The following is a 26,933-nucleotide window of genomic DNA, read 5'->3' as shown; positions in this document are numbered from 1 at the left end:
CAGAGATTGCTTTCATGCTCTAAAACCTAAAACCTAAAATTTTTCAGCACACTGAGGACAGATTGCATGGAATATAAAACTTCATGTCGCAAGTATACTTTAAGTACACAAATCATTTGTAAACTCAATGGCCTCACTGAGCTGAGTGGGAAATCAAACTAATCAAAAGTAAATAAGCAATTATAACACCATATGATAAATGTACTTGTGGAAATATACAGAAGGGCGTGGGCTGGGGCAAGTGAGGGGTGCCCATGTGGGTTGTCCGGTATAGCTTTTATTAACATTAAAACTGTAAGAGAAGAAACAAACAGAAGTCATCAACAAACGAACGTTACAGAGAGAGAAAATGCAACGTGTTTAAAGACGAGAAAAACGATCTTAGAGAAACAGGCCGAGCATAGCCAGAGGGTGTGTGTAGGTGTAAAGTTCGTAAGTTATGTGTTTAACTGTTGTCTTTTTTGTCACAGGTGAGGATATGAGGAAGTGTACATAATTCCCCAGATTGGACAACCATTTATGATGTGTATATTTTACCACAATTTTTTAAAAGATGCACACAAACCCCGAAGTAAACACTAAACCAATGAGGTACTAGCAAATATGGCAGATAAAATAGACACTAAAAAGTACCTAATAAGTCCAAAAGACATCAGAAAGAGACAAAACACGAATAAAGAAACAAGGGAAAAACAAATAGCAAGATGGCAGGCATCAATTTAACCATATCAATAATTACATTAAAAATGTAAATGATCTAAACAGATCAATTACATAGCAGAATGTTGGACTGGATTTAAAAAAAAAAAAAAAACTTTGCATCAGCTAATATATACTATTACTATAAAAAACTAAACAGTTACCTGTTCTGAAGAAAGAAAAGGGACTTCTTCGAGCGTATGCAGACGAAAGAAGGTTAAAGATTCACATAAGAGGTTTTTATTCAATGACAGCCAAGGTTTATTTCATTTCATTTCATTCCTATGAAGACCTTAAAATGCTACATTAAGACACACATGACACTATCTGTTCCTTATGGCTTTGATTTAGTTCGAAACTTTGGTTTTCCACCTAAATTTGTAGTCAATGCTTTTAACAAGCCCCATGAAACCAACTTGCCAAAACTCATACTAGTCATCCCTGAATAAAACATAATGACTAATGCAGAAGGGACAATGGTTGCTCCCAGCTAGCACTTCCGTTCCCACAGACCATCTGAATGTTTGCATGGACTATATTTGTTCTCTAACCTATTGACATGGGTTGTATTTAGTCGTGTAACTGGTTAATTGAAAAACTTTTTAGGCCAACATAATGAATGCAAAAAATTGTTTCTAAGTATCAAATTGGTATTTTCTATTTCTTTAGTTTCTTTCCCAGGAAATGCACACAAAGTTTACTCTCTATCTTCATTCTAATCTACTCAAAAAACGCTTCCTTTCAAGGCCTTTCATGCCCATCAAATATGAAGAAGGATTCTCAGTACTCTCTATCCTGTAACCCTACTGTCCTTGTCTTCAGAACATTCAATTTGCTATTTTATGTTTACTATTTCTACCATTAGATGATAAAGTCTATGAAAGCAGGAAATTTGTCTTATACTCTGGCTCCCTAGTAATTAGAACAGGATGAGTCACATAGGAGGAGCCCAATAAATACCCAAACGATTCAGAAAGATTCCTTAAAGATAACCTGATGAAACAGAGACCATAAGCACTCAGATTGCAACCTTTCTGATTATCTACCAGTTCAAATAATATCAGATAACACAGTTCCTATGTGTCCCCCATCCTCTAAATGAATTGTGCCCTGAATTCAAACTCTGTCATGGCTTCTCTCTCACTATTCCCCCCCAATACATATCCTTCACTACAACCAGACTGCAGTGCCAAGTCTCCTTTGAACATTTGCCCATTGAGTTCAATTTAATCTGCAAAAGATCATACTTAAAAAGAAGAAGTTTTAGAATGTGCGCTGGATGAATTGTCACTGTTTAGCATGTCTGTTACCTCATTATGAAAGAGCCCTAAGTAAAATTCAAATGTATTACAAGGTAAAAAATAAATAAGTAAATAAATCTATTACAAAGTAAAACAGAAAACATATACTCAATCTCCAAAGGCTCATATCGAAGATAATAAAGTAATTACTGCTTATTATAAATGCCGAAAACAACCATAACAAGTGACCTGACGGTAGGTCCAACAGTGCTGTCCTGTGTGCTCAGTGATCCCACTGCGTGGGACAGTCTTTTCTGTCACCTATCAAAATCTCATCCTCAAGGCTCAATTCAGTGCCATTTATTCATTAAATTTTCTGATCGTTTACCGCAATTGGATGCGAGGTCTCTCACTTCTCTGATTCCCACAGAATCTTTATTCAAAATCTCCTAAAGAATGTACGCAAATAATACACAGCCACAGGATATGGTATACATATTTTCTTCTCTATTAGAAGTGTTTGAGGGTGAAAGTTCTTAATCTTATTCATCTTTACATCCACTAAAGTACTTTAGAAAATGTGTTGTAGACATTTGCTAAACATTTATTAAACTTTTGTATTTATGTTTTTCCATATATCACATACTATTTGAACTGAAATGACACTTCATGCTGAAATTACACTGTGCCACCACTTTGAAGTAGGACAAATCTTGGTTAACTTTTTTGGTTAAACAAGCTAAAAGGCATGACTTAGATTCAAATTTTTATATTCCACTGAGAATGAGAACATGTGCATGTCCAAATACTCTACAGCTGATTACTTACCTGAGACCATGGTCTGTGATCTGATAACATCCGGACAAACTGAGAAACAGGAGCACACGGCCAGTCTCTTGTTCAGATTTTTCACTCCCAGAGTAAAGTAACAAGTCTTTTTCCCTAAGCAGTCTAGTCCTTGATGCTTTTCTACACAATGCAGAAGACTCTGGGAGTGCTGACATAGTTCTTAGAGCTGTTCCTGTACAGCAAAACGAATGACCACAGTACGCAAAGGCTGGAGAAGCACAATGCTGCTGCCAGCAGACGCTAGTCCTTAGTCCAACCATGTCCTTACTGTAACCACCAGAGGAAGAACAGTTTAAATTGGTTGCTGTTTCCATTACACAGAGACTTTCAACATTTCTATGTCTCCATTCTACCGCATCTTCAATATCGGCCAGATCTTCGGCATCTAGCATCCACACATAAGGAGAAGTGAAATCTTCAGAAGATACAGGTTTAGTCCAGGGATGTTCATTATCTATTTCTTCTCCGATGCCCTTGTTAGTTAAATCATGCAGACAAGCATAGTGCTTGCTGGACTGCATGGTAATGTCTTTATTTTTCCATGTAGTCAAAGTAATTTTGCTTGCAGAAGTTTTCAAAAGGTCACTCTGATGAGATGTCAGAATTCCAAGAGCTCTAGAAATCTTCTCTAGAGCCACATCTGTGATTTTTTCACATCCGGACAGATCAAGATGCCGAAGACTCTGGCAGCAACCAAGCCAAGACCAACTGTAATTCAGAGGTAACAAGACTATTAGTGGATATTGTTAAAATTCTTCAAAAGCATTTGATTATATGGAAACTAAACAAAGATTTTTAAATCTAATGTAATCAATCAAACATTTACTGAATACATATAGTCAGGCACTACTTTAGATGTCAGAGATACAAAAGCACGTAAGAGTGATTAGGGACTAAGAGGCTGCTAACCCAAAAGCGTAGGAAAGGAGAAGACTTAGTTTACTTTGCTAAAAAGTAACCAGCAGAGGAAAAGCTGTACACACATGAAAGGAAGAGAGTAACTAGTCGTCAACAGAGGAAGAACCAGAGGAAACAAGCTCTAGGAATTGGCAGAGGTGAGTCTTAGCCAGAGAAGGGGACACCTCTCCCTCAGAAACGGGAAGAGAGGTGCTGATACAAACACTAGGGTGAAAAAGAGAAGAGTGAGGTGGAGTAGGAAGAAAATTGGTGACATCCAAAGAAATAAAATCTGTGAAGAGTGTACCCAGCTTCAGAATAAAGATGAAGAATATAACAGGGAGCTTTGCCAAATGGTACTTGGAACCCGAATGAAACTGTAAACTTCTTAAAAACATTCGTGCCAATCTACATGGTTGCACAGCAAGGCTCAAAGGCCTAGACACGGTGTAGGATTATAATGATGAAAAGATGTTACAGATTGGAGTTTGGGATCAGCAGGGACCTATGGACTGGATGGTGCTATCGAGTTAGAGTCATACCCGTCTAAGATTTAACATTAAAAAATAACAGTACAATCAAATTACAACTATGCAAGTGAGAAACCATTCTACTGATTCGCAGTTAGACATCATATTTAAATATTCAAAAATAACTGACCTGTCAAACGCAGAATCTGAAATATCAGTTTGGGTAAGATCCAGATGCTCCAGATTAGGACAAAGCTCCAAAATCTGCCTAACCTAAGGGGGGAAAAAAATTACTGTGAAGCTTACAGACTTTTAGTTAGACAAGACAGAGACCGTTTAGTAAATAATACAATCCAGCAGTTTTCAAACTTCTGTACATGTAAAAATCACTTCAAATCTGCATTACCAATATATATTCTGGGCTCGAACTCCAGAGAATCTGCTTTAGTAATTGTGAGATTAGACCCAGGATATTTACATTTATCAGGAACACCCAAGGAGATTCTGATGTGGGACGTCACAAGATACATTTTTATAAAGCAGAGATTTAATCTCACTTGCCCATCTCACCACGTATCATATAGTATAAAGAATTATAAAAAGCTGGGCTTCATCATTTAACATCTGCAAAACTGAACTGTATCCTTTTCTATAGTGTGTAGACAATGGTATCTATGTACAAAGATTACTGTGAGAATTGAAATGAAATAATATGAAAATCAACAGTATATGCCTACCCCTGGGGAAGGAACTCTCATGGGTAAAGGTTTTTTTTTTTCCTTAATTAAACTCAGGAATAAGGAAATCAAATTTAGATCATTGCTACTTTTTATTAATACTCAAAGTAGTGATAATTTATACATACCATTTTGCTGGAAACTGCAGAGCTGTATGCTAATACTAAAGTTTTTACAGAAGTACCAACATATGGCAGAACATTATGAATTAAGCCATGGAGTAAACGTTTTTCCATTTGTGCAATGCTGATAGCAATCGATTCCTCTGCAGTCTCTTCTGTAAAATGAATTCAAAAGTCTAAGAACTTGCTACACTAATTATAATTAGGCTACGCAAGGAATCACCAAATTATTAAATATGAAACACTTTTTGCTATCCTTAAACTCTCTTATGTATGCAAAGCAAGTCAAATAGACAAGGTCTCACTCTCCAGGACTTAACATTTAGCAGGTCTGGCATCAACTAAAAAGAGGCAGAAGGGGAAAAAAGTTTACAATGAGAATAAAAATGATAAATTTTTTTCATATACTTCAAGGTTGAAGGTGATTTTCATATCGAGATTGGTAGCAGAGGAAAGTTAAAAATAACTCCAGTTTCAGGTACTGAAAATGGTTTTGGAAAAAAAACTGTGAATACCTGAAGAACAGCAGGAGTTATTCAAGAGAATAGAGGACATCGAAAGAAAAATGAGCCATAATAAACATAACATTCATTATTTTACCTAAATAAAAGAGAGAAAGAGCTAGAAGAGATCAGAAACAATTAAGATGTCCTGGTCATAATGAATCAAGCAAAAGAAAGTACCTTAGAATTTTTAAGAAGTTAAAAATCAGCATGGCTTTTGCTTTTAGCTTAATAATTTCTACAGAACTTGAATATTTACAATAGGATGCACTACTGTTACAACAAGCACAACAATGAAAAAGAACCCTACAAACTCCAATTCAATATAAAGAAAAAAACACACTAAATACATTAAAAAGAATAAACTAGTAATTTTGTCACCTTTCTCGGGGTTCCATTATTGTTATGCTTACCTGAAGACCTAACCTGAATGTCTCTAAACATAAAACAGTTTAACAGAATAAGTTACGGAAGTCATATTAAAATAAAAAAAAAAAATGTAGCTGGGCAAAAGGAATAAAACTAGAAAAACTAATTCTGAATTTGTAACCAGTGGTTCCATGTTTACAGATATTATCCTAAATTCCTCCTTTAGCCAAACATGCATAAAATATAGGCATAAATATAACTTCTAGTTAACTCTATTTATTCTACTCTAATTTTATTCCCAAATGATTCTGGTTTCTGTGGCCCTCCTTATCTAAATGTATGTTTACTGTGAAATCTTAAAAAAAAATAAATAAACAAACATCCTCTGAAGAACAATAACATACAATAACTTCTCTGCAGGACTAGCAAAGACAGCTAAGCTGGAAAAACACTAAAACAAGGCAGGGCCAAAGCTCAGTCCTAGATCCACTACACACTGAACAGATATATCACCTCAGAGAGGCTTAATCACCACAGCCTTAGCCTTTCCCTTTCAACAGGGAGGAAAACGACGGCCTTCTCTTTAGCTGTCTTCAAGGGTTGAGACAAATGCACTAAGTTTGGTAAAGCCTTGAAAACTCAACATGGGCATCATAAATTAATTTTCTAGAATGGATAAATCAAGTCTTCCCTAAGGTGACATCTGAGTAAAGACCTTACCTCCTTGAAGTATTTGCTCAAATTTCTAAGGGACCTTAACTAATCTCTTTATTTAAAATCATAACTTCCTTCCTCTCTTTCTGGCACCTCCCTTCTTTATTTTTGTCCACAGCACTTGACACTATCTAATATTGTATATATTTTGCCCGTTTATTGTCTGCCTACCTTCTCCAGATTTTAAGCTAAACAAGGCCAGGGATTTTTTTCCTCACATTTTTTTTTTCATTATTAACATCCTGTCCAAAAAGTGCCTGCCACAGGGCAAGCCCATCATCAAATCTAACTGGGACAAATCTCTTTCTTCCTTATATAGCACCTTCCAAAGGTTCAAAACTATACCAAGATGTGGCACCTTCATTTCGTAAAAATAAACTTGCTGCTGAAAGAATAATCTTTATATTTATAGTCTTTACTTTGCCAGACCACCTTACTATTTTTTTAGTGGATAACTTATAAACAAAAATTCCCTATAGGTTCAGTTTTACTAAGTACAAGAACATTTTATCTGTTAATTTTTGTTACTATTTTATCATCTTCTAGTAATTATTATCTGAACAATATTAAGGACAAACTTTATATCTTCCTCCTCCATATTCCCAAATAGTATCTTTCTGCATCTCTATTAAAACTCATTTTTGATTATGTACTTTTGAATTAAGGATTGTGATTCCAAATTTTCACCCGTGAGTTCAAGGGTGGAGAAAAAGTCTTATTTACCCTTGAATTCTCCCACAATGCTTAAAGGATGGCTACCCTAGTTTTTATAAATCCTTACCATTTGCAAAGAATTTTCATATGTGTTATTTCTAATTCTACAACAACCATGTGAGGCAAGTGAATAAATGGATTCAACAGTTTCATGCTCCTTCCTGTGGGCCACATATGTCTCAATAAATACCACTGAACTGAACGAATGAAATGGCTCTAAAAAACACACTGTAAACTGCAAAGCGCTGTACGTAACGAATGTACTTTATTTCAATAAGAAAAAAGCTATCATTTTCTGATTTTTTAAAGTATTTAAATATAAAAACATGGGAAACAACCTCATACACATTTAAAAATTACTTTAAACAGAATACATTTTAAATTTGCTGATTTATCTCCAAATTTTAAAAAGTAGTAGGCTTAAAAACGTCAATATCTTTAGAAAGCACAAATGACATAAATCCTAACACCTAAGTGTACTTATTAAATAGGACATTGTTTATTAAAGCACCGTGCCATAACTTGAATCCCAAACACGGCTTACCAGATTCATCTATGTCGGCATCTTCATCCCATTCCTGAAAAGCACGACTTTCATCTTTTCTATTTTTCACCCATTCCTCATCAGGTTCGGTATCAAGTTCGGTTGCAGGGCCACTATACCAGTCACCTACTCGGCAAACAAACAGAACAAAATAAGATTAGACTGACCACCATTACATAAAAAACAGACTATTTATAATAAAAGTATCTGCACACAGAAAAAGTTGAACCCTAGGCAATGGGCTAGCTACTGTTAGAAACAGTCAACTGTGGTTAAAAAAGATTACGCTTAAATAAGCAAGGAATTCCATTTCAGACATACTAAAAAGAACTATGAAAAATAATTATCAATGGTTTTACATGCAGTTTTAGAAAACACTGAAAACAACCTAACCTTTTTCCCCTACTGTGGCCTCACACTGGCTCCAGCAATACCCCCATTATGATGATGGCTAATGAACGAAAGGAAGCAAGACTTTCAGCTGAACAGTGAGTTAGACAGCAATTCAGAAGTAGATGAGAACAGAGGTCAAAGGGAAATATTAAGGTAAAACTAAACCTTAAAGATCCTGGAGAATAGAGTGCAAATAAATTATATGACTGTGAAGTGAGAGACAATGCAGAATTAATTTACTGAACTCCCAGCATTACATCTTAATTAGCGTTTCTCAGCCTATACACTACTGATATTCTGGGCTGGGTAGTTCTTTGTTGTGGGAGGCCCATCCTGTGCATCATAGGGCGTTCAGCCGCAACCTTGACCTCTACCCACTGAGTCCAGTGTATACAATCCCCAGACTGGACAAACAAAAATGCCTCCACAGACATTTCCAAATGTCCCTTGCTGGGGGCGGGGGGCGGTGGATAAAATCAATTCTGAATGAAAACCACTGGAAACAAATACTACAAATAAATAACAATAAATAAAAAACATTTTTATCAGACCTTTTTAAACATATTGAAACAGAAAAAAGGCAGCATTGTAAGATCCAGTTAATTCTGCAGACGTCTAGCACAGCATACCACATTTGATCTCTATCAAATACCTACATTATGCATTTATTCCCAATAATTCTTCATTAATTAAAAATATAGCTAAACAAAAAAATATTTAAAATGTCTACATTCGCCTGGACTTTCATTTAGTAATTCATTATACTACAACTAACAGAAAAACTTATTCCACATAAAAATAGTAATTCTAATCATTTGTATATTGTCTACCCAAAACTCAAAATAGCTTCACTAAAAAAAAATCAAATATTTAGTAATAGCTTATGTTAAAGTGCTACATATTAATGGAAAAAATGAAGCTTTTAAAATCAGTCATAATTTAATTTTGTGGGAAATATAAATTTCCATGTCGAAGTAACAAATTATAGAAAACTAAAAAAAACTATGTGAACTTCAGGTTAATACTCACCTAGAAGAAATTATTTTAATTCAGTGACAGAACAATATATGTAATATTAGCTGTATTTATCCCATTACTACATTATATGCTCATGAAAAGAAAATTTTCTTTAATTGTTCACATGTAAAAGTAACTTACCACATGAAGTTAACATGAAATTTCGATTTATAGAATGAAGCATTACTAATCACAAAAAAATATGCTAAAGACAAAAACAGATTCAGTTATTTCAAGCCACTACCAAAAAGGGGCATAAATAGTACCTCATCTTTAAATTTTATAATTAATTTATTCTGTATTTTTTTAATACTCAATCTAAGTATTTAGAGTTGCTCTGACAACCTATTAATTTTATTTCTATCTTTTTGTTATGGAAAATTCCAAACACAGTCAAAAGTAGGAATAGCATCTAAAAAGTGGCACAGTGAATACCCATGTGCTCATCACCTATCTTCAACAATTATCAACATTTTGCCAATTATTCTGCATTCTCTCCCCCAACCATTTTTTCCTGATTATTTTAAAGAAAACTGCACACATCACATAATAAAGCCATGAATATTTCAGCATTGCTAGCTTTTCAATGATGCATACAAAGAATACATAATCTAACTATGAAAGTTTCCCTCCCTGACCTTGCTTATTAATGTTTATGAATATCCATCTCAAAATCAGAGTGAAATATTTTTAAACAACTAGAATCTCATTGCCTACCTCTGGCCCAGTGAACAGGGTAGAGATGTTTCCAGAGCGATCCAGTTTTTGCCAGCTGAGACCACTTAGTACTCACTTGACTGCAGCGACATAATTCCTGAGGATTGAGATAACTGAATATTGACAGCATTACCTCAGGAGGAAGGTGGGTTATACCTGTGGATTGTTCTGACACATCCGTTTCTGAAATAAAAAAAAGTAAAACTTTAACATTAAAGGCTATGAGAGCAAATGCCATAAGAAATTACAATCACATTTCTATAAATAAAATCCAGTGCCTAAAATCCACTCCTTCCAGCTTGCGAGACGTGGAAAGGAAACAACGTGGATTAGAGGTAACATGGGGATGTTAAACTTGTTAAGAACCCGTAGGGTTAAAACTATCTTGGCCCAAATCATACTTCATCAGTAGGAGCTACACTAACGAACACAGAATTGACTTCCTCTTACAGAGGCGTCACAGGAAAAATAATACTCACTTTGTAGCATAAGAAGCATCATTTGAAAAAGGAACCCAACAGGTTATACAGCTTTAAATCAACAAGGGTAGAGTCAGCCAGATTATGAGATCTCCAAGGCATTTTAATGACACACGAATCTCACGTTTTCTATTCATGCATTGACTCCTCTATCTTCCTTGTGTTCCCTCTTTGATTTTCACATTTCATATGAGGTCTGTGAAATTCGAATTCTTTAACCTACAGGTACCCTAACCTATTTATATACTATTTATGAGCCATTTGAGACAATATAAAGATTTCTAATGCTGGTATACATTTATTTAGAATCTTTCATCAGCAACTATTCTAGGAAAAAAGTCATTAGATGTCTAATTTCCTATAATGTATCACTTCGGTAGCAATTTTCGGAAAGAAAAATGCAAATAAGGTACACAATAAAGAACATAAAATATAAGAGTCATCATTAAAGTGCTACAAAGAATATGAGAACTTGTGTATCTGATTTGTCTTCACAAAGCAACTTAAATACAGAAATGCTATGATCAAATTATTTTAGCCTAACCCTTTTTAATGGCAAATATTTTAAAAATAATACAGCTATAATTTGCTTTGAAGAAATGAGAAAATTAAATGTAATAAGGATGATGCTTTTAAATCCCATGTTATATTACAATTAAACCAGACACAACAGGTCTTGGCTTGGTGTCTGAGGCACAAGTTGAATCTCAGAGTGAAGCACAGAAGCTTTATGGGTTTAATTACAGCTTAACCTATAAAAACGTCTTTGTTTCAACATGCATCTCACTTACTTTGTTAAATAAAAATAAGAGAAAAGGAACAATTTCAAAGAATTTTAAGCCATTTTAAGTGTCACTGCTATTGCCCATACAGAAGCAGCAAAGGAATTTTTACTAGCCTAAGGATGCCAATTTTCTTTAATCACGTTTTAAAAGGCAAAGCTATTGAAGATAAATAAGAATAATAATGAGAAAGTCGTCTTTTTAAGAAAAAAATCAGGCATATTTTATTTGCATTTCTCATTTGTTTTCACAAAGTAAGTGTACATAGAAAAACTATGCCTCATATATTCACTCTCCTGTGTATTACTGGATATAAACGAAGAGAATGACACACGGGAAGGGAAGGAGTAAAAAATATAACCGATTTTGAAAACTGATGAAAAAAACGAGGAAGGATAAAAGCCGCCACTATGGTCAACAAAGCTCAAAAAGCTGGATAATACTGCAAAGGTGTTATGTAAATGGTAGTTTTCAATAATTCTGAGCAGCCAATAATTATTATTATTACGTGTGCATATAAATTCCTTCAAGGAACACTGGACTGCATATAGCCCAACCATATGAGATTTTAAATTATAACACTAAATTCTTGGATAGAAGCTACTGTCTTCAATTAAATTTATACTTGAAAATAAATGGCTTAAATTATTCCTCAAACGAAACCTAAAGTTCAAAGCAACAAGAAACAAAATGCCTTGGAATTAATAACTCATTCACTATCTGAGCATAGGCATCTCACCTTTATCTGACTTTTCATCCACAGAATATTTAAAAAACTTCTGTCTCTCCTCAGCTTGATTCCAGAGGCTCAAACCTCTGAGGAGTTCCGCAGTATCCTTCTGAGAGCAATGCTGTGCAATCACTTTCTTTTTAATATCCTTAAGCTCTTCATAGGTAAAATATTCCATTAACATGGGCTGAAATACCTAAATTAAATAAAAAGGTCATAAGGAAAGATGCTAAATTAACTTGTTTTACTCTATACCTTTTAAATTATTAATGACTCAAGTCCAGTATTATGACTACCTATTTCAAAGTGATAAAAGTTTTATGTTACCACTGAGTTTAACCAAATTATGAAAAGATTATCACCAAAAAGATCTTTCTCTCAATGAATTCTCTGGCCGATAAGTCAATCCTAAATAACTTCAAAGCATCAAAACCCAAAGGTCTTCCTATAGAGAGCTTGTCAAACGCTCTTGATCGTTCTCTTACGGTTGGACAGTTAGGTCAGTTAACTGCCTTTTGTTACAACAGTAACTGACCTCTGCTCAAACGGCCTCTAAATCCTATGAGAATGGTACGCAGCGTATCGAAACCCTAAAAAATCAGAGCTCTACTGAGACCTTTGACTACTCAAAATGACCTACGAGATTTCCTCTTCAAAACACAAGCTTAGTCCCAACTTCCAGCGTATAGAATTAGAACCTATAGAGGTGGAGCTTTTGTATTTTTTTTACGGTTCCATGGATAATTTTGATGTGCATCACAAGGAACACTGCTCTGGTAACTCAGCAGTTCCAATGCTGAATGCTTGTTACAGTAACCTGGGAAGCCTTTAAAATATACCCATATCAGGATCTCCCTACTGATTTAACTGGTCTAAAAAGGGCTTAAAAGTGTTTTGTTTTTGTTTTTGTTTTTTAAATATAACCTAATTATAAGGTGAAGCTACAATTGAGAATCACTATAATAACTGGTTTACAGCTGAACAAGTACAGAGTTCCTCATAAAATATTTTCTCTATTCCTTACCCTGATATGCATTCTACTTTAGAGAATGAAGAGAATGGGAAAATATTTTGCTCATTCAGTTAGTGATATCCTGATACATGTGTACTAGGCATAAGACTGATCATTTTAATACCACCATTTAATTACTAAAATCCACTACTAAAAAAAGAACACTAAAAAGTCTTCAAACTTAGCATGAAAATACAGAAAAAGTTTAAAGAATCCTCTAAAGGTTCTGAAAATACATTAGGGTGGCATATAAAATTATTAACATCAATACAGTGTAATCTGCATAAGAAAATATTTATTGAATAAATGAATTAAAATCCATGAAAAGCCACAACACCTCTACGAGGGAACAAATTTATTGGTTTTTTTCTTGGACTTTTCTTCATTTCCTAAAGTAAACGAGGCTTCCATGAATTATTTTGAAGAATTAAAGGAAAAATAATGTTTTTAAACTTTCATAAATCAAAATCACAAGAAAAAAATTATGCTTACCTCCTCTTCTTCTTTCATATGAGGAAGAAAATCTCTTGTAAAAGCCTCCAGTCTCTCTTTTAGCTGTTTTGCGTAATTTAACTGCTCATATTCATTCTAGAAACAAAAAAAGTTTGTCTTCTATGAAAGTTATGCTCCATTATTTACATTGTACCTGATCATAGGAAGTCAGTTTAAAATGCAACATAAAACCTTAAAAAATATAGCCTGACAAGTAGCAAAGTGTTTTCTGTACTGTTCTAAGTCTACAAGGTGCCCGTAAGATCTTTTAAAGGAATCCTGAATTCCTTTAGTAATGGCATCTCATACTTCTTTTTTAAAATGTCATATAAAGTCTAAAAATAGCAAGCATATCTCCAAGCAGTCTTCAAGAGCCTACTGGACTCTATCATTACAGAATCCCTTTAAAGTCATCTACGCAATTCAGAACATCTGTTACATTATCCTACAGAAGACCATATACGCTTCTAAAGACCAGGTATCAGTTACTAAAGGCAAGGAGTTCACTACATCTTGAAGTAAAGATTCTAAGTCTCGACAACAGCTAAAAAGTTCTTCCTCATGTAAACTAAGATCACATTTCTCGGCAACTTATCCACCACTTATACATCAGCCCTCTAAACTTAAAATGTGTGGAATATTTACAAAATAATAAAACTTTTTAAATGTGGGAATATTTTATTCCTGCTGAGTCCTCTCTAATCTCCTCCTTCTGGACTAATTTATTCAAGTGCTTCTCAATATTCTATCCAATGTCCTATTCTCTTAAGATTTTACAAGCATACCCAGTGGTTTCCCTTCCCTCTTACATGCTAATAATTATCAACTTTTACAAACCGAATCACCTTTCTGACCCTGACCCATCTATGCCTCCTATTAATAAATACCCATCTGGATTGCACAAGCAGTTCAAACCCGACCTGTCCATAATGGATCTTTTTATTTCCCAAGTATCTTCTACATTCTCCATAAGTCAGATTCAATTATCATTCTTATTTCTTTTCTCTTTCTCCATTCCTTCTAACTTTTATGCAAGTACTTCATCCCATCAATTTTATACGTCCTACATAATTCTCCGAGTCTGTTCCCTCCCCTCTATCTCCACCAGTCACTACTTTATACTTTAGTTCAGATCTTCATCGCTTTATTGAACAAGTAACACATGAACGTAACATAAAGTTCACTGAGTATAAAAGAGTATTCAATAAAAACTAAATCTCCCAAGATCTCTACCCAGTACCCTCCACTACCCATCTCCCACCTCCCCACCATGTGGCGACTGTGTGTTCTTCCAGACACTACCACAATATTTTGTTGTAACAATCTTCCTGCTGGAGTCTTTTCTTTCCCTTCAAGCCATCCTCTTCCCTACTGCAGAATATTCTCTCTAGAACACAACTCTGTAAGTGGCAGATGCATGGTGGTCTAAAAGAGTTGCAACTTAAGTCTATGCTTCACCAAGCCAGAAGGGGGATAAACAAAGACCAAATTTCAAATATCCTATAATATGTAAATATAATTAATAGGAAAATCTCTCTATATCGTTATGCTAAACTATACTCAAAAATAACTTTGTTATACAATTTAAAATTACCCTATTTAACCAACGCTTTACCCTAAAATATGGAAAAAGAAAATATAGCGAACATTTTAACTAACATTCAATTTTAAAATACAACTTATAAACAAGCTTTGCCGATGACATACCAGAAGATGACACAAGTTGTGATAGCTAAATACCTATTTGTGCAACTCACCTTAACATTCTTCAGTCCCTTTTCAAAGAGGCTAAGCATCTCAGAGAGTTTGTTGTCAGAATGTACATTATAGATGGTCCGGCTGCGTTGCTGAAGCAAACCAATAATGTATTCGTTTTCAATCTGCTCATGCATTTTGAACTCCTTAAAAGTAGCATACAGAGACTGCAGAAGAGCACGGAAATCATTGTTGTTGGAAAAGTTGGTCTTAGAAAGCTGAATAAAAATTTAAAGTAAAAAGAAAGGCATAATAAGTACATGTAACTATGCACCAACAAGAAATATTTAAATGCATTTAGTTTGTACACGGCCAAACATCTCCCTTATACTGGTTAAAGTACTTAAGTTAAATTTAAAGTTTCTTTAAATAAAATTCCATTCGTACAAATACATCCTTAATACAGATACGCCACAAAGTCATATCGAAACATTAAAATAATTGCGTAAAGTATAGCACAGGAAATGTAGTCAATATTGTAATAACTATGCAAAAAAATCATTCTTTTAGAATGTGGTAAGTGCTTTTCTTTGTTTAAAATGTTCTTCATGTTATTATACTACTTTTAAAAAGTACACAATTCAAAAATATTCCATTATAGTTTGTTTAAACTTTAATATCAAGATGAGTCTGCTCTATTCAAAAAATAATTCTAAAATATTGAGCTATTAGAACACTATTAGATATTTTTAGGTGAACTAATTTTAAAAAAACTGGACAAAACATTTAGCAGCTTATGTAAGAAATCATGCACTTTTCTGAAGTGAAGAGCTGCAAGAGTACAACGTGGAAAGTAAATGCACTTGAAGGAAAGAAATAAATCAATTAATTTATACACACACTGTCATTTTCTTTAATTCTACTATTCAAGAGAAAATGACTATTCTGACATAATTTTAATTTTTTAATTTAATGACACATTAAAGTCTCATTTTTAAAGCATATATTATAAACTTGATTCAAGTTCAAGTTCAAAGTACTATTAAAACCCTCCATTACTTCCACAGCCATATTAAATCTACCTTCAATTATATCAATTCCAGTTTCAAAATTCATTTTAAAGGGGAAAATCTGGTTAGGTTAGAAACAACAGGCAGTCAAGAGAAGGGGAGAAGCTACTAACACCACACTTCCTAGACTCGCTTTGTAAAGTCTGATCTAGTATTCCTAAAATGGAACACAGTCTAAGCTGTCTTAATTGCCTGTTCTTATGAAATAGGAGGCTCTTGACAAAGCATCAGAAAAGATGATTAACTCCTAAAGCAAAATTATTCCACTATACACAACAGAACTAAGCATCTTCCGTAAAAGGAAGTATGGATTAGGTATTAAGAGTCATTTACAGAAAACCAGACCTGAGTCAGATTCTCTTAAGATCAGATCCCAGGTCTACCATTTATTTAGTTGTGTAACCCTAGGTAAGTTCTCTCCCTCGATGTCTTAGGTTTTTCTTGGTGTTAAATGGAAATAAAAACACCTGTTCTTCACATGGTACTTGTGAGATTAAAATGAATGAGCTTAATAAATGTTAGCTATCACACTTTGAAAACAAATCATTCATTTTTTCTAAGTTCTTGCATGTCTAACTCTAGTCATATATTTACTGAGCAGCTATCATGAGCGAGGCACCATTTCTGGTACTTGAAATACATTGGTGAACAAAAACGACATCTCTGCCTTTACGAAGCTTACGTTCCAGTGAAGGGCAATACGGCAATGAACAGTAATCACAATAAATAAGTAAATTATCTAGAACAGGAACTGGCAACATTTTTTGAAAAGGGCTAGACAGTAAATATTTTTAGTTTTACAAGGCATACTGTCTATACCAAGTATTTAATTCAGTTGGAACACAAAAGTAATCATGTGAATGAGTGTATTCCAATAACACTTTATTTATGGACACTAAAATTTGATTTTCATAGAATTTTCACCTCATAAAATATTATTATTTTGATTTTCTCCAACTATTTAAAAATGTTAAAACATTCTTTGCTCTTGAGCCATACAAAAACAGGCAAGATGAACTGGTTAAACCAATACTGATTTTATCCCAAGAAATGCCACATAAGATCACAACAAAATTCACTGTTGCTTAATTTCAGCAAATACTATCACGTGTCATTTTATTTTTAAAAATTAAAACAGAATCAGTAGAAATAAAAGAAAACATTAATAACGGCTATAAATTTTTTAAAAGAAAAACAAAAGCATGGCAAAAAAGTGAAAAAAATGCCCTCACGTGAGTTAAGGAAAATAACACCTTAAAAGACATACAGGAAATTTTGCATACCTTCTCACTGGACTATTAAAAATATCTTTCAGATTTAATGATTAACTAAGGTAAAGCCCAGGTTTATGTAACAGATTGAAAACCAAACCCAATGTGTAAAAAGTCTCTGTTCTGTGTAGTCCATCCAGCACAGCTGGTGTAAGAGCTGACTCTGGAGCCAGATTACTTAAGTGGGAATCCACGTCTGTCAGCAAGTCATTAAATTGCTCTATACCTCGGTTTCCTCATCTGTAAAATACGGCTAATAATGTTAACTACCACAACATCGTTCTCATGAAGATTTAATAAGTTAATATATTTAAAGAATACAGAATATAACATATATAAACCTTACTTAGGCTTTTCTGTTATTTCTATATTTAGCGCAAATAAAACTATCATCAGAAGTACTTATACTACCTAATTTTTTTCTCCACTTGAAAAGAGAAATTTTTTAACTTGATACTAAAGTCAGTTAATTTAGCAATTAAAAGAATAATTAGTGCATATACAATTTAATTTTTATGAAATCTGTTTATATGAATTGTTTTTTAAAAATTATTTGCCTCTCCCAAGTTATTTCAACGTACAGACTTGATTGACAAGAGATCAGGTCTCTATGACTCTAAGTTTCCGTTCTTCCACAAGATACAATGTTTGTCCCAATCACAAAGCTATCTTTTCAGATCCAGCAGAGTAAATCGTCAAAAAGAATGCCAGCTCTAAAGCAATAATATTCACAAGGGAGTTGATTTTGCCCCCGCAATCCCCAACTAAATGGGCAAGGTCTGTAAACATTTTTGCTTGTCGCTACTGCATAAGTGCTACTGACATCTAGTGGGTGAAAGTCAGAGATCACACTAAACATCCTACAGTGCACAGGACAGCCCCCACGACACAGAATCAACTGGCCCAAAAAGTCATTAGTGCTGCGGTTGAGAAATGCTGCTCTAAAGAGGTGTTTTTCAAACATATTTAACCATGATCGTTAGTATGAAATACAGTGCAATTTAGACACACACCACAAACATTTCAAACAAGTTTTAGCAAACAATATTTCCCTCTCTAACCTGTGATGTACTCTAACACTTTTCCATTTCATTTTTTAATGCTGTTTCTGGCCCACAAAACTGGTTTGATAACCCACAAAAGGGTCACAGGACACACTTTGAAAAACAATGTTCTACATCAGGATACAAACTTTTCTATGTGACCTATAAACTTGTATATTCTGATGTCCAGCAAATCCAATAAAGAACCTATATAGAATGCAATACACATTAATCAACAAATAGTAACATCTCCCATATTTTAAAAATTTAGAACTGACTTCCTATCTTAGACAGTCTACAAGCTAAAACCTTACAGCCTGGCATCAAAGTGATTTGAAAAGTTGTGTGCCACTTAAATACTAGCTAATAAGTTCTAAACTTGATATGAAAAACAGCATAACAAAACCCAAACACTATTAGTATCCCAAATAAGTGTTTCCTTTTTGTCTACTCAGCCAGATAATGCTTTCGTTTAATCGAGGGAGATTTACACTCAACTATCCCTGGTCAAACCCAACTATCTCTGGTCAAACTTTACAGACAGAAAAAACTGTGACCCATAGGTAAAATGTTTTGCATAAAATCCTACAGCTAGTAATATAGCACCAGTAAGGTAATGCAAAACATACAGGCGTCAGAAGGAAGAAAAATCCTAAGGTTAGAATCCAGGCTCCCCTAATTACTAGTTAAGTGAGTTGGGTAAGTTACTTAACCACTAAGTCCGTTTCCTCATCTTTAAACGAGGGATAACACTTGTCTCACAGGGCTCTTGTGAGGATTAAAAGAAATAATGTAAGCATGTAGTAAGAACTCATTAAATTCCCTTTTCCTTCCTCTCCTAGCTCTCAATTTAACAGCCTCCAATAAACCAATCTTCCCAAAGCCAGTTAATAACAGTTTTCACAGGTATGCAGAGAAATAGAAAAACAAGGAAACCTAAACTACTCTTCATAAAGCTTTATTTGTTCAATTTCTAAAAAAAACAATCTGTTCAAATTATTCTGCACTTACTTCCTCCCTAGGACTTTGGTCGTAAAATGTCCTTTCTTTATAAAATGATAAAGTAGATGGCACTTTCAATACCCTTACCTGAAAAACTTGGGCACACCATAAAGCCTCCACCACTTGCAATTTTTTATAACTGGTTTACGTGTAAGTCTGGAAAATCTCTGTACCATGCACGTCCTTACAACTACCACCTACTTTGTTCTCAGAAACTAGTTCAAAGAGACTTTAAGACTGGTTCCAACACTTTAATGTACAGCCGATCATACACTTCCCTCGGCTCTCACTATTCCACATTTGGATTTCCATCCTAGCACAAATGTTAGAGGATAAACTCCTTAAGAATAAGGACCGCATCTCACATCGCCAACACAAGCTACTACAGGGCAGAAACTCAATGTTCGCTGGCAGAATGCCATTAAATGTGAGGATTAGAGGAAAGACTGAGGAACTGGAGTAAACTGGAAAAAAGGATGTCATTCGATGTGAAAGTTCGCTGAAGCCATCCCAGTTGGGAAGGTCAATGAATTAGCAGACAGATTTCATAACAGAATGCCACCAAAAAAAAAAAAAAAAATCAGAAACTGCTCTGGTTTCATAACAAAGAAAATCAAACTAGAAATCATGATTCTGACGGGTTTCCATCTGAATCTATCGCTAACTGCTTATGTAAACCTGATCTAGCCAATCTAGGCCTACGAGTCCCAGGTATAAAACAGAAACCACCCCTGTCTTTACCTACCTCAAAGGACTGTTGTCTGGATAACAATGAAAAACCTTTCCATAAAGCCATTTATAAATGTAAGAGGAAATCCATGAGCAAAGTATTAAATCAGGTATTATACAGCAACATTTAAAATGGCCTACGATTTCAGAACGATTCTAAGTAAACTAGTCTGAGCATTTAAATGACTGAGTTGATGCTAGTAAATAAATGCATGCTTCTACAATGGATTATACTTGAAAAGTTCGATATTAGAAATAAAAGTGACTTCTTTATAAATGCTAGGCATTCAGAGTCAACATTTAGAATACAGTGAAATAACATAATTTGTTACCTTTTTAGTTTGAGTATAAAAACTAGTTCTCATTTTGTAAAGTTTCACTACAGGCTGTTTGGGTTTGATATTCCTCATCCATACAACCAAGAGATGAAGGCAAAACTTGAGGTGACATATTAATAAAAATAAGTAGTCCTTTGACATTATTCGGCCATTATTAAAGATTCATTTTCCACTCTAGCTCCCAAAGATGTCCTAGGAGAGACTCCATTAGCTATCGGTATCAGGAAGAAATCCAGATGCAGAATTCCTATGCAGTTTTTTTTTCCTAAATCACCTCCACAGTTCAGAAAATTAGACTCTTAATCTTCTTGATGAATATATACAAAAATCTCATTAACCACATCTAATTAGTTCAGAATTAGTTCTCACTTATGCTATGTCAAATTGAAAATGCTTTCTAGTTATAAGAGGGAAACATTTAACTACTGAAAATAATCTTAGAGACTCCAATATTGTTTTTAAAAACAGCACTGTATTTTCAAAATTTGTTCTAATATTCTTAATCACTAGGTAATGATATACAGTATTGGTGACTGACTTCTTCAAAATTTAAAGTAAAGCTGTTTACTCTAGTACATAACTAAAGAAAACTGTCATTCTTAACTATTTTGGTAGAATATCGATCATCTAAAAATCTAATGAAAGCCACAAACCTCCAAGGGAGGTTTGTGCATGAAAATTCCCATAACAGTTTCGGGAGATCCCCAGACTACAACTCCCCAAATCTAAAATGAACAGAAGACTTCAGATTCCATTAGTCCTCACTAACTTTCCCTTTTTGGTTTTGAGAAAAGGGGGGGAAAAAAAAAGAAAGAAAAAATAAAGAAAGAAAGAAAACTCCCTATTTTTTTTTCTTTGCTTCAATTAAAGGATACTGTCAGAATAACTTAAGTTCAAAAGCCAGTGGAGCTAAAAGCAATAAAGTAAGTTAACTCAAAAATTCAGGGTTACTCAGCTTAACCAATGGCTTGCCATTCTCGATGCTTCTCTTGAATAAGTGGTTCTCATCCTTGGCTACACAATGGACTAACCTGAGGAGCTTTAAAGTATACAATCATGTGCCCTTTAAGAGGGGGATCTGTTCTGAGAAATTCATCATTAAGCGATTTCATTGTTGTGCAAATATCATAGATACTTACCCAAACCTGATACCATATAGCCTACTACGCACATAGGCTATATGGTATAGCCTACTGCTCCTAGGCTGTAAGCCAGCATACCATGTTACAGTACAAAACATAAGATTAAATCAAACACAAGAGAAAATAATGCCATCGAACAACATGTAGCGTAAGATGACATAGTTTTACAGCAAACTTTTTTATAAGTAGAAAAAGTGCACTCCAAAACAGAAAGTATAGTTTAGAAAATATATAAACCAGTAACATAGTCGTTTATCAAGTACCATGTACTGTACAGAACTGTACGTGCTATCCTTTTAGTTTGTTTACACCAGCATCACCACAAACACTTGAGCAATGCATTGGAGACTAGAGCTATGTTACTAAGCGATAGGAATTTCTCAGCTCCATTATAATCTTAGGAAAGACATAGGTCGTGTGTGCGGTTCCTCCACGACATAAAGTAGTTAAGCAGCACATGACCCTCCCAGATCCTGATTTTACTGGTTTGGGCATACAGATTTTTAACAGCCTTAGGGTGATTGATTCTAAAGAGCAACCAAGGTTGAAGACCACTGTCCTAGAAGGCCCTGAAGTTTCAACCTACATCTGAATCAGGTATTTTTTAATTTTCAAAATGGAGGGAGAGAAAGGATGGTTGTGGGTGCGCGTTACATTGTTGGTTTTGGGTCTGGCCTAACGCGGAGCACACTGCGCATTCTCCAAAGGCCTCCCTGGGCTATACGAACCCCTCTTAACAGTTGTTCTGCTTAACGTTGTGTATTTCTGAAAATTCGTAAAAGTTGATTTATGTGCTTAAACTATAGTTGTCTGCATGTTTTTTATTTGGTTCATTTCTACACAAAACAGAACTGCCTGGAGTTTTCAGGTTGTCCATATGGTCTTTCTCCAACACAAAATGACAAAAATGTGAAATCTTAGTACTGTTTTAAAAATCATTAGCAAAAGGCCCTGAACTAGCTCCACAAAGGTGCTTTTCTAGCTTATGCTACACCAATTAAGAGTCGAAAGAGGTTCGCACAGATAAACCAACTTTTTCGGAGGCCCCGTTTATTCGAGCCCACGTAAAGAATTCCAACAGAGAATAACTGTCTTATAACAAAAATCTACATGGAGTAAATGCTCAAGACAATAAAAGTTGCAAGGAAAACACACGCACACACGCACACACGAAGAGGGAGCTGCCAGTTCCTAAGCCAAGAAACCTGGGTTTTCTCCCAAATCAAACCAGTGAAAAGCTGGGGCGTAAAACGAGCTGGGGTAGTGGGGAAAAGCTTCCCGTTCAGCCAGGAAGCGAGCGAGAGGTCCAGAAGGAGGATGGATGCGGATGGCAACCAGCCTCGGAAGACCCCCAAGCCCGCCGGGGGCAGGGCGGGGGCGCGGAGCTGCTGCGGGAGGCGGGGGAGCAGCTGCGGGAACGGCCTACCCCGGGCGGATAGCAAGGCCACGGCAGGGGGGCCGACCCGGCGTCCCCGGGGGTCGGTGGGGAGCGACGGTGGCCCTGGCACGCAGGAGGCGCGAGCCGGGGCCCGGCGCGGCCCCGAGGGCGGCGGTCGCTAGGCCCCGGACAGCGGGGCACGTCGGAGGCGGGCGCCCCGGGAAGGTGCGGGCGGCGGGCGCGGCGCTGACAGCTGCGCAGGCGGCAATCGGCGCGGCGCGGCCCCGGGGGCTGCGGGTGCGGCGCAGGCCAGGCCGCCGGGGGACCGGCCCGCTCCTCGCCGCCGCCCTGGGCGCGAGGCCCCGCGCGCCGTTACCTTGTCACAGTACAGCCCCACCAGCTGCTTCATCCGCCAGTGTGGGCCGGTGAACACGTCCACTTCTTCGGGGAAGGGCGCCATCGCCGCTGCCTCAGCCTCCGCAGCCGCGGCCGCCGCCTCTCCATAGACACCCTCGCCGCGGGGCAGAGGCGGCGCGCCCCCCTGCGCATGCGCCCGCCCCGTCGGCGCGCGCGCCCGAGCGGCCCGGCCGGCAGGGGCGCGGGCGCGCGCGGGCCGTCGCCATGCGGGGCCCGCGGCCCACGTGACGGCGCGCGCGGCGGCGGGGCTCGCGCCGCCCCGCAGCCTGCGCGCTTGCCATCCCTTGCCGGGGGCCGAAACCACGTCTCTCCTCTGTGCTACAGCATCACACGCGTTAGCGGAGGAAGCGCGGTCGTTTTAGGGGCGCTCTCAACGCGCCTCCGGTTGCCAGCGCGCTCAGCAGGCCTTGAGGCCGAGGCGGCGAAGCACAATGGCCGCGGTCGGCCGAGACCGCTGCCTGGGCGTTAGGGTGACCGTGCTCTGCGTGGCCCAGGCCCTCCTGGGCCGCCCTTTGCCTCCTTGCGACTACCGGTGGCGGACTGGACCAGCAGGCTGAGGGCTGTCCTCTCACCCTGTGGCCGAAGGCCCAGGGGGCCCCAAGAACTTGCCACCCACAGGGAAACGGGGACGCGTGACAAGATGGACACCGGCGGCCCCAGCCAGCAGCTCCGGGCTGGCGCCTGGGTCGGGGTCTGGGGGCAGGGCCGGGACCAGGGAGACCAGCATCTCCTCCCAGCAGCTCTGGGGCGGGAGGGAAGGGCCACATGCAATTCTGGAGTCTCCAAGGACAGAACAAAGTCTCCGGGGAGACAAGGGGGCGGGAAGGCACCTCAAGCTCTGGAATGCCGCGTCAGGGATGGCAGACAGGCCTCTCGTGTGGCGGGAGAGGTGAATAATCACAGGTTAGTCTGGCAAAGGCCCTTGATGCACCTCCCTCCATTTTAAGCAGAGGCTCAGGGACAAAGGAGATCACTGTCAAGAGAAAGGTCAATACATCGTCTCCCCACAGGTCACCTAGTCCCTACCCCAGTGCTCCAGGAGACCGAGGGAGCCCCTGTTAGGGGCACCACTCACCTCCCCTGGTTGGCTGGAGCGGTTATGTACACAAAGAAACGGAAGAAAGGGAAGGCAGATGACCTGGGTAGGGTTGTGTTCCTTGCTTAAGGGCGAGGAAAGAGTGAAGAAATAAAATGGAGTCACTATAGTCAAGCTGCTAATTTGCTAAAATCAAGTGGGCTGAGGCAGGAAACAATTCTATTTTTGCTTTAGCTAGCCTGGAAACTTAAACTTTTGAACCCTCTAGTTATGCCAGAGAGAGAGAGAGAGAGACACACACACACACCACACACGCATACGCACACACACACGGAGATATTATGGGTTTGGATCCAGACCACCATAATAAAGTGAATATTGCAGTAAAGTGAATCAATCTTTTTGTTGTTGAAAGATCTTGCCTTCAGTTTGTAGGAAACGCAACGTCTGTGAAATACAATAAAGCAAAGCCCAATAAAATGAAATATGACTGTGTGTGTGCGTGTGTGTGTGTGTGTAAATCCTAGATAACCCTTTGATTACCCCCTGCCGGACTTAGGAAAGAATTTTCAGTGTCCAGACCACCTGATGTCCATTATTCAGGCCAAGCATCTGGAAGATTATCATCTTGGACCAATCCAGAGGCTAAGAATGCAGTACTGAGTCTTCTTAAGAATGTATTTTTTTACTATAAGAACCCCTGCTTTTCTCTCTTCTTCTCTGGGTATTGCCTAGTTGTATTTACAGTTTGCAAACCCTAAGACCCTTGAATAAATCTTTACTGTTTATTTCTAGCCAGAGCCTCCTGACTCTCTGTGCTCACTTGACAGTGGCCATAAATTCCAGGAGGACAAGAACCAGATGTGTCTGTTCACCCCTTATGTCCCTATTATCACAGTTCCATTACGCCACAGGGGTTTGATAAATATTCAACAAATAATGGAGTAGAAGGTGAGAAAACCTTGTAGTAGTAGAGTGCATCTGTTTATTTCAAATCTTACAATGTGCCATTTATTGACAGGCATTTATTGACAGGAAGTATGAGCTGTGGTTAAAAGCACAGATTCTGGAGATGAAGTTAGATTCTGGTTTTGACGAAATTACTTATATGACCTTCAGTAAGCCGCATGACTTCTCCGTCTCGGTTTCCTCATGTATAAAATAATGGTAATGCTGCTACAGACTAAACACTTGTGTCCCCGTCAAACTCATGTTAAACCCTACCACCCCCACATGATGATATTAGGAAGTGTGCCTTTGGGAGGTCATTAGGATTAGATGAAGTCATGAAGGTAGAGGCCTCGTGATAGATGGCCCTTGTAAAAGTCACCAGAGAGCTTGCTTCCTTTCTCTGTTCTTCATCATGTGAGGGTACAAGGAGCAATCTGCAGTCTACAACTCTGAAGAGGGCCCTTGCCATACTGGCACCCTGATCTTGAACTTGATCAAGGACTATGTGAAATAAATTCCAGTTGTGTATAAGCTACCCAGTCGATGGTATTTTTGTTATAGTAGTCTGAGCTGACTAAGACATAGGATTGTTGTAAGGATTAAGAGAGTGTATGTATTTGAACTTCGTGTAATAGTACCTAGGACATAGTTAAGTACTGTCTGTAAAATATTATTATTATTAAATTTAAAAAAAAACTCTGTGAGGTAGTACTGTAGGAAACTAAGTCTTGAAGACATTCTGGTAATTGCCTAGGGTCCTACAAATTAGTAAGCGAATAATCTAGTAGGTTCAACAATACCCTCACAGGCACTGTATTGGTTGTGTGAGATACAGAGATGATGATTTATACACAATCTGTCCTAAAGACACCAGAATAATGCTTGAGTAATAGAATATAGATAAGGTCCTTAATATCTTTTTCTCATCCTCTCCCCCTTTCTCCTTCTTTCTTATATTTTGTCTCTATATTTTTTAATATCCTCCAGAGGACAGTTCCTTATTTCCCCTCTGTTTCTCCATTCTGATCTTTCACTCCAGCTGTCTTGGAATGTAGAATCAGACCTCAGCTGAACGGGGGCTGTAGAGAAACGAGCTCCCTGAGGACATACACTTTGTTTTAGCATCAGCACTTAGAACAACGCCTACCGTAGTTACTACTCAATGTTTGGTGACTTAAAAAAAAAAAGGAAATAAGGGAAGTTCATGGCATTCTATAACTTCCTAATTTTCACTAAGTTAAAATGAAACACCATGTTTCATTTCCCAATACCTGTGTCTGTGTTGTTTGTCTGTGTCTAGTGGACCTCCTAGAACCAGACACATTAAATAGGTGTTCAACAACAAAAAACAACAACCCAGAATTTGAAGCTGTGTAGTCA

At 37.3% G+C, this 26,933-nt stretch overlaps 1 protein-coding gene across 1 annotated transcript in view; it reads right to left on the bottom strand.

Annotated features, from left to right (window-relative positions):
- Nucleotides 1–23,691, bottom strand: part of FBXL5 (F-box and leucine rich repeat protein 5) — a 32,685-nt gene extending 8,994 nt beyond the window's left edge. Inside the window, exons 1-9 of the mRNA XM_039838160.1 lie at nucleotides 23,526–23,691; nucleotides 15,239–15,454; nucleotides 13,482–13,577; nucleotides 11,987–12,173; nucleotides 9,987–10,169; nucleotides 7,860–7,985; nucleotides 5,022–5,170; nucleotides 4,347–4,429; nucleotides 2,769–3,497 (exon numbers count right to left, since the gene is read on the bottom strand). Coding sequence (XP_039694094.1) covers nucleotides 2,769–3,497; nucleotides 4,347–4,429; nucleotides 5,022–5,170; nucleotides 7,860–7,985; nucleotides 9,987–10,169; nucleotides 11,987–12,173; nucleotides 13,482–13,577; nucleotides 15,239–15,454; nucleotides 23,526–23,609 — 1,853 coding nt within the window. The 5' untranslated portion in view covers nucleotides 23,610–23,691. The remainder of the gene's footprint in view (nucleotides 1–2,768; nucleotides 3,498–4,346; nucleotides 4,430–5,021; nucleotides 5,171–7,859; nucleotides 7,986–9,986; nucleotides 10,170–11,986; nucleotides 12,174–13,481; nucleotides 13,578–15,238; nucleotides 15,455–23,525) is intronic.
- Between the last annotated feature and the right edge of the window lie 3,242 nt (nucleotides 23,692–26,933).

This window comes from Pteropus medius, unplaced genomic scaffold (assembly GCF_902729225.1).
Source record: "Pteropus medius unplaced genomic scaffold, Ma_sr-lr_union100, whole genome shotgun sequence".
NCBI lineage: Eukaryota > Metazoa > Chordata > Mammalia > Chiroptera > Pteropodidae > Pteropus > Pteropus medius.
The sequence above is the reverse complement of the archived record's forward strand: the minus strand, read 5'-3'. Positions and strand labels throughout refer to the sequence as shown.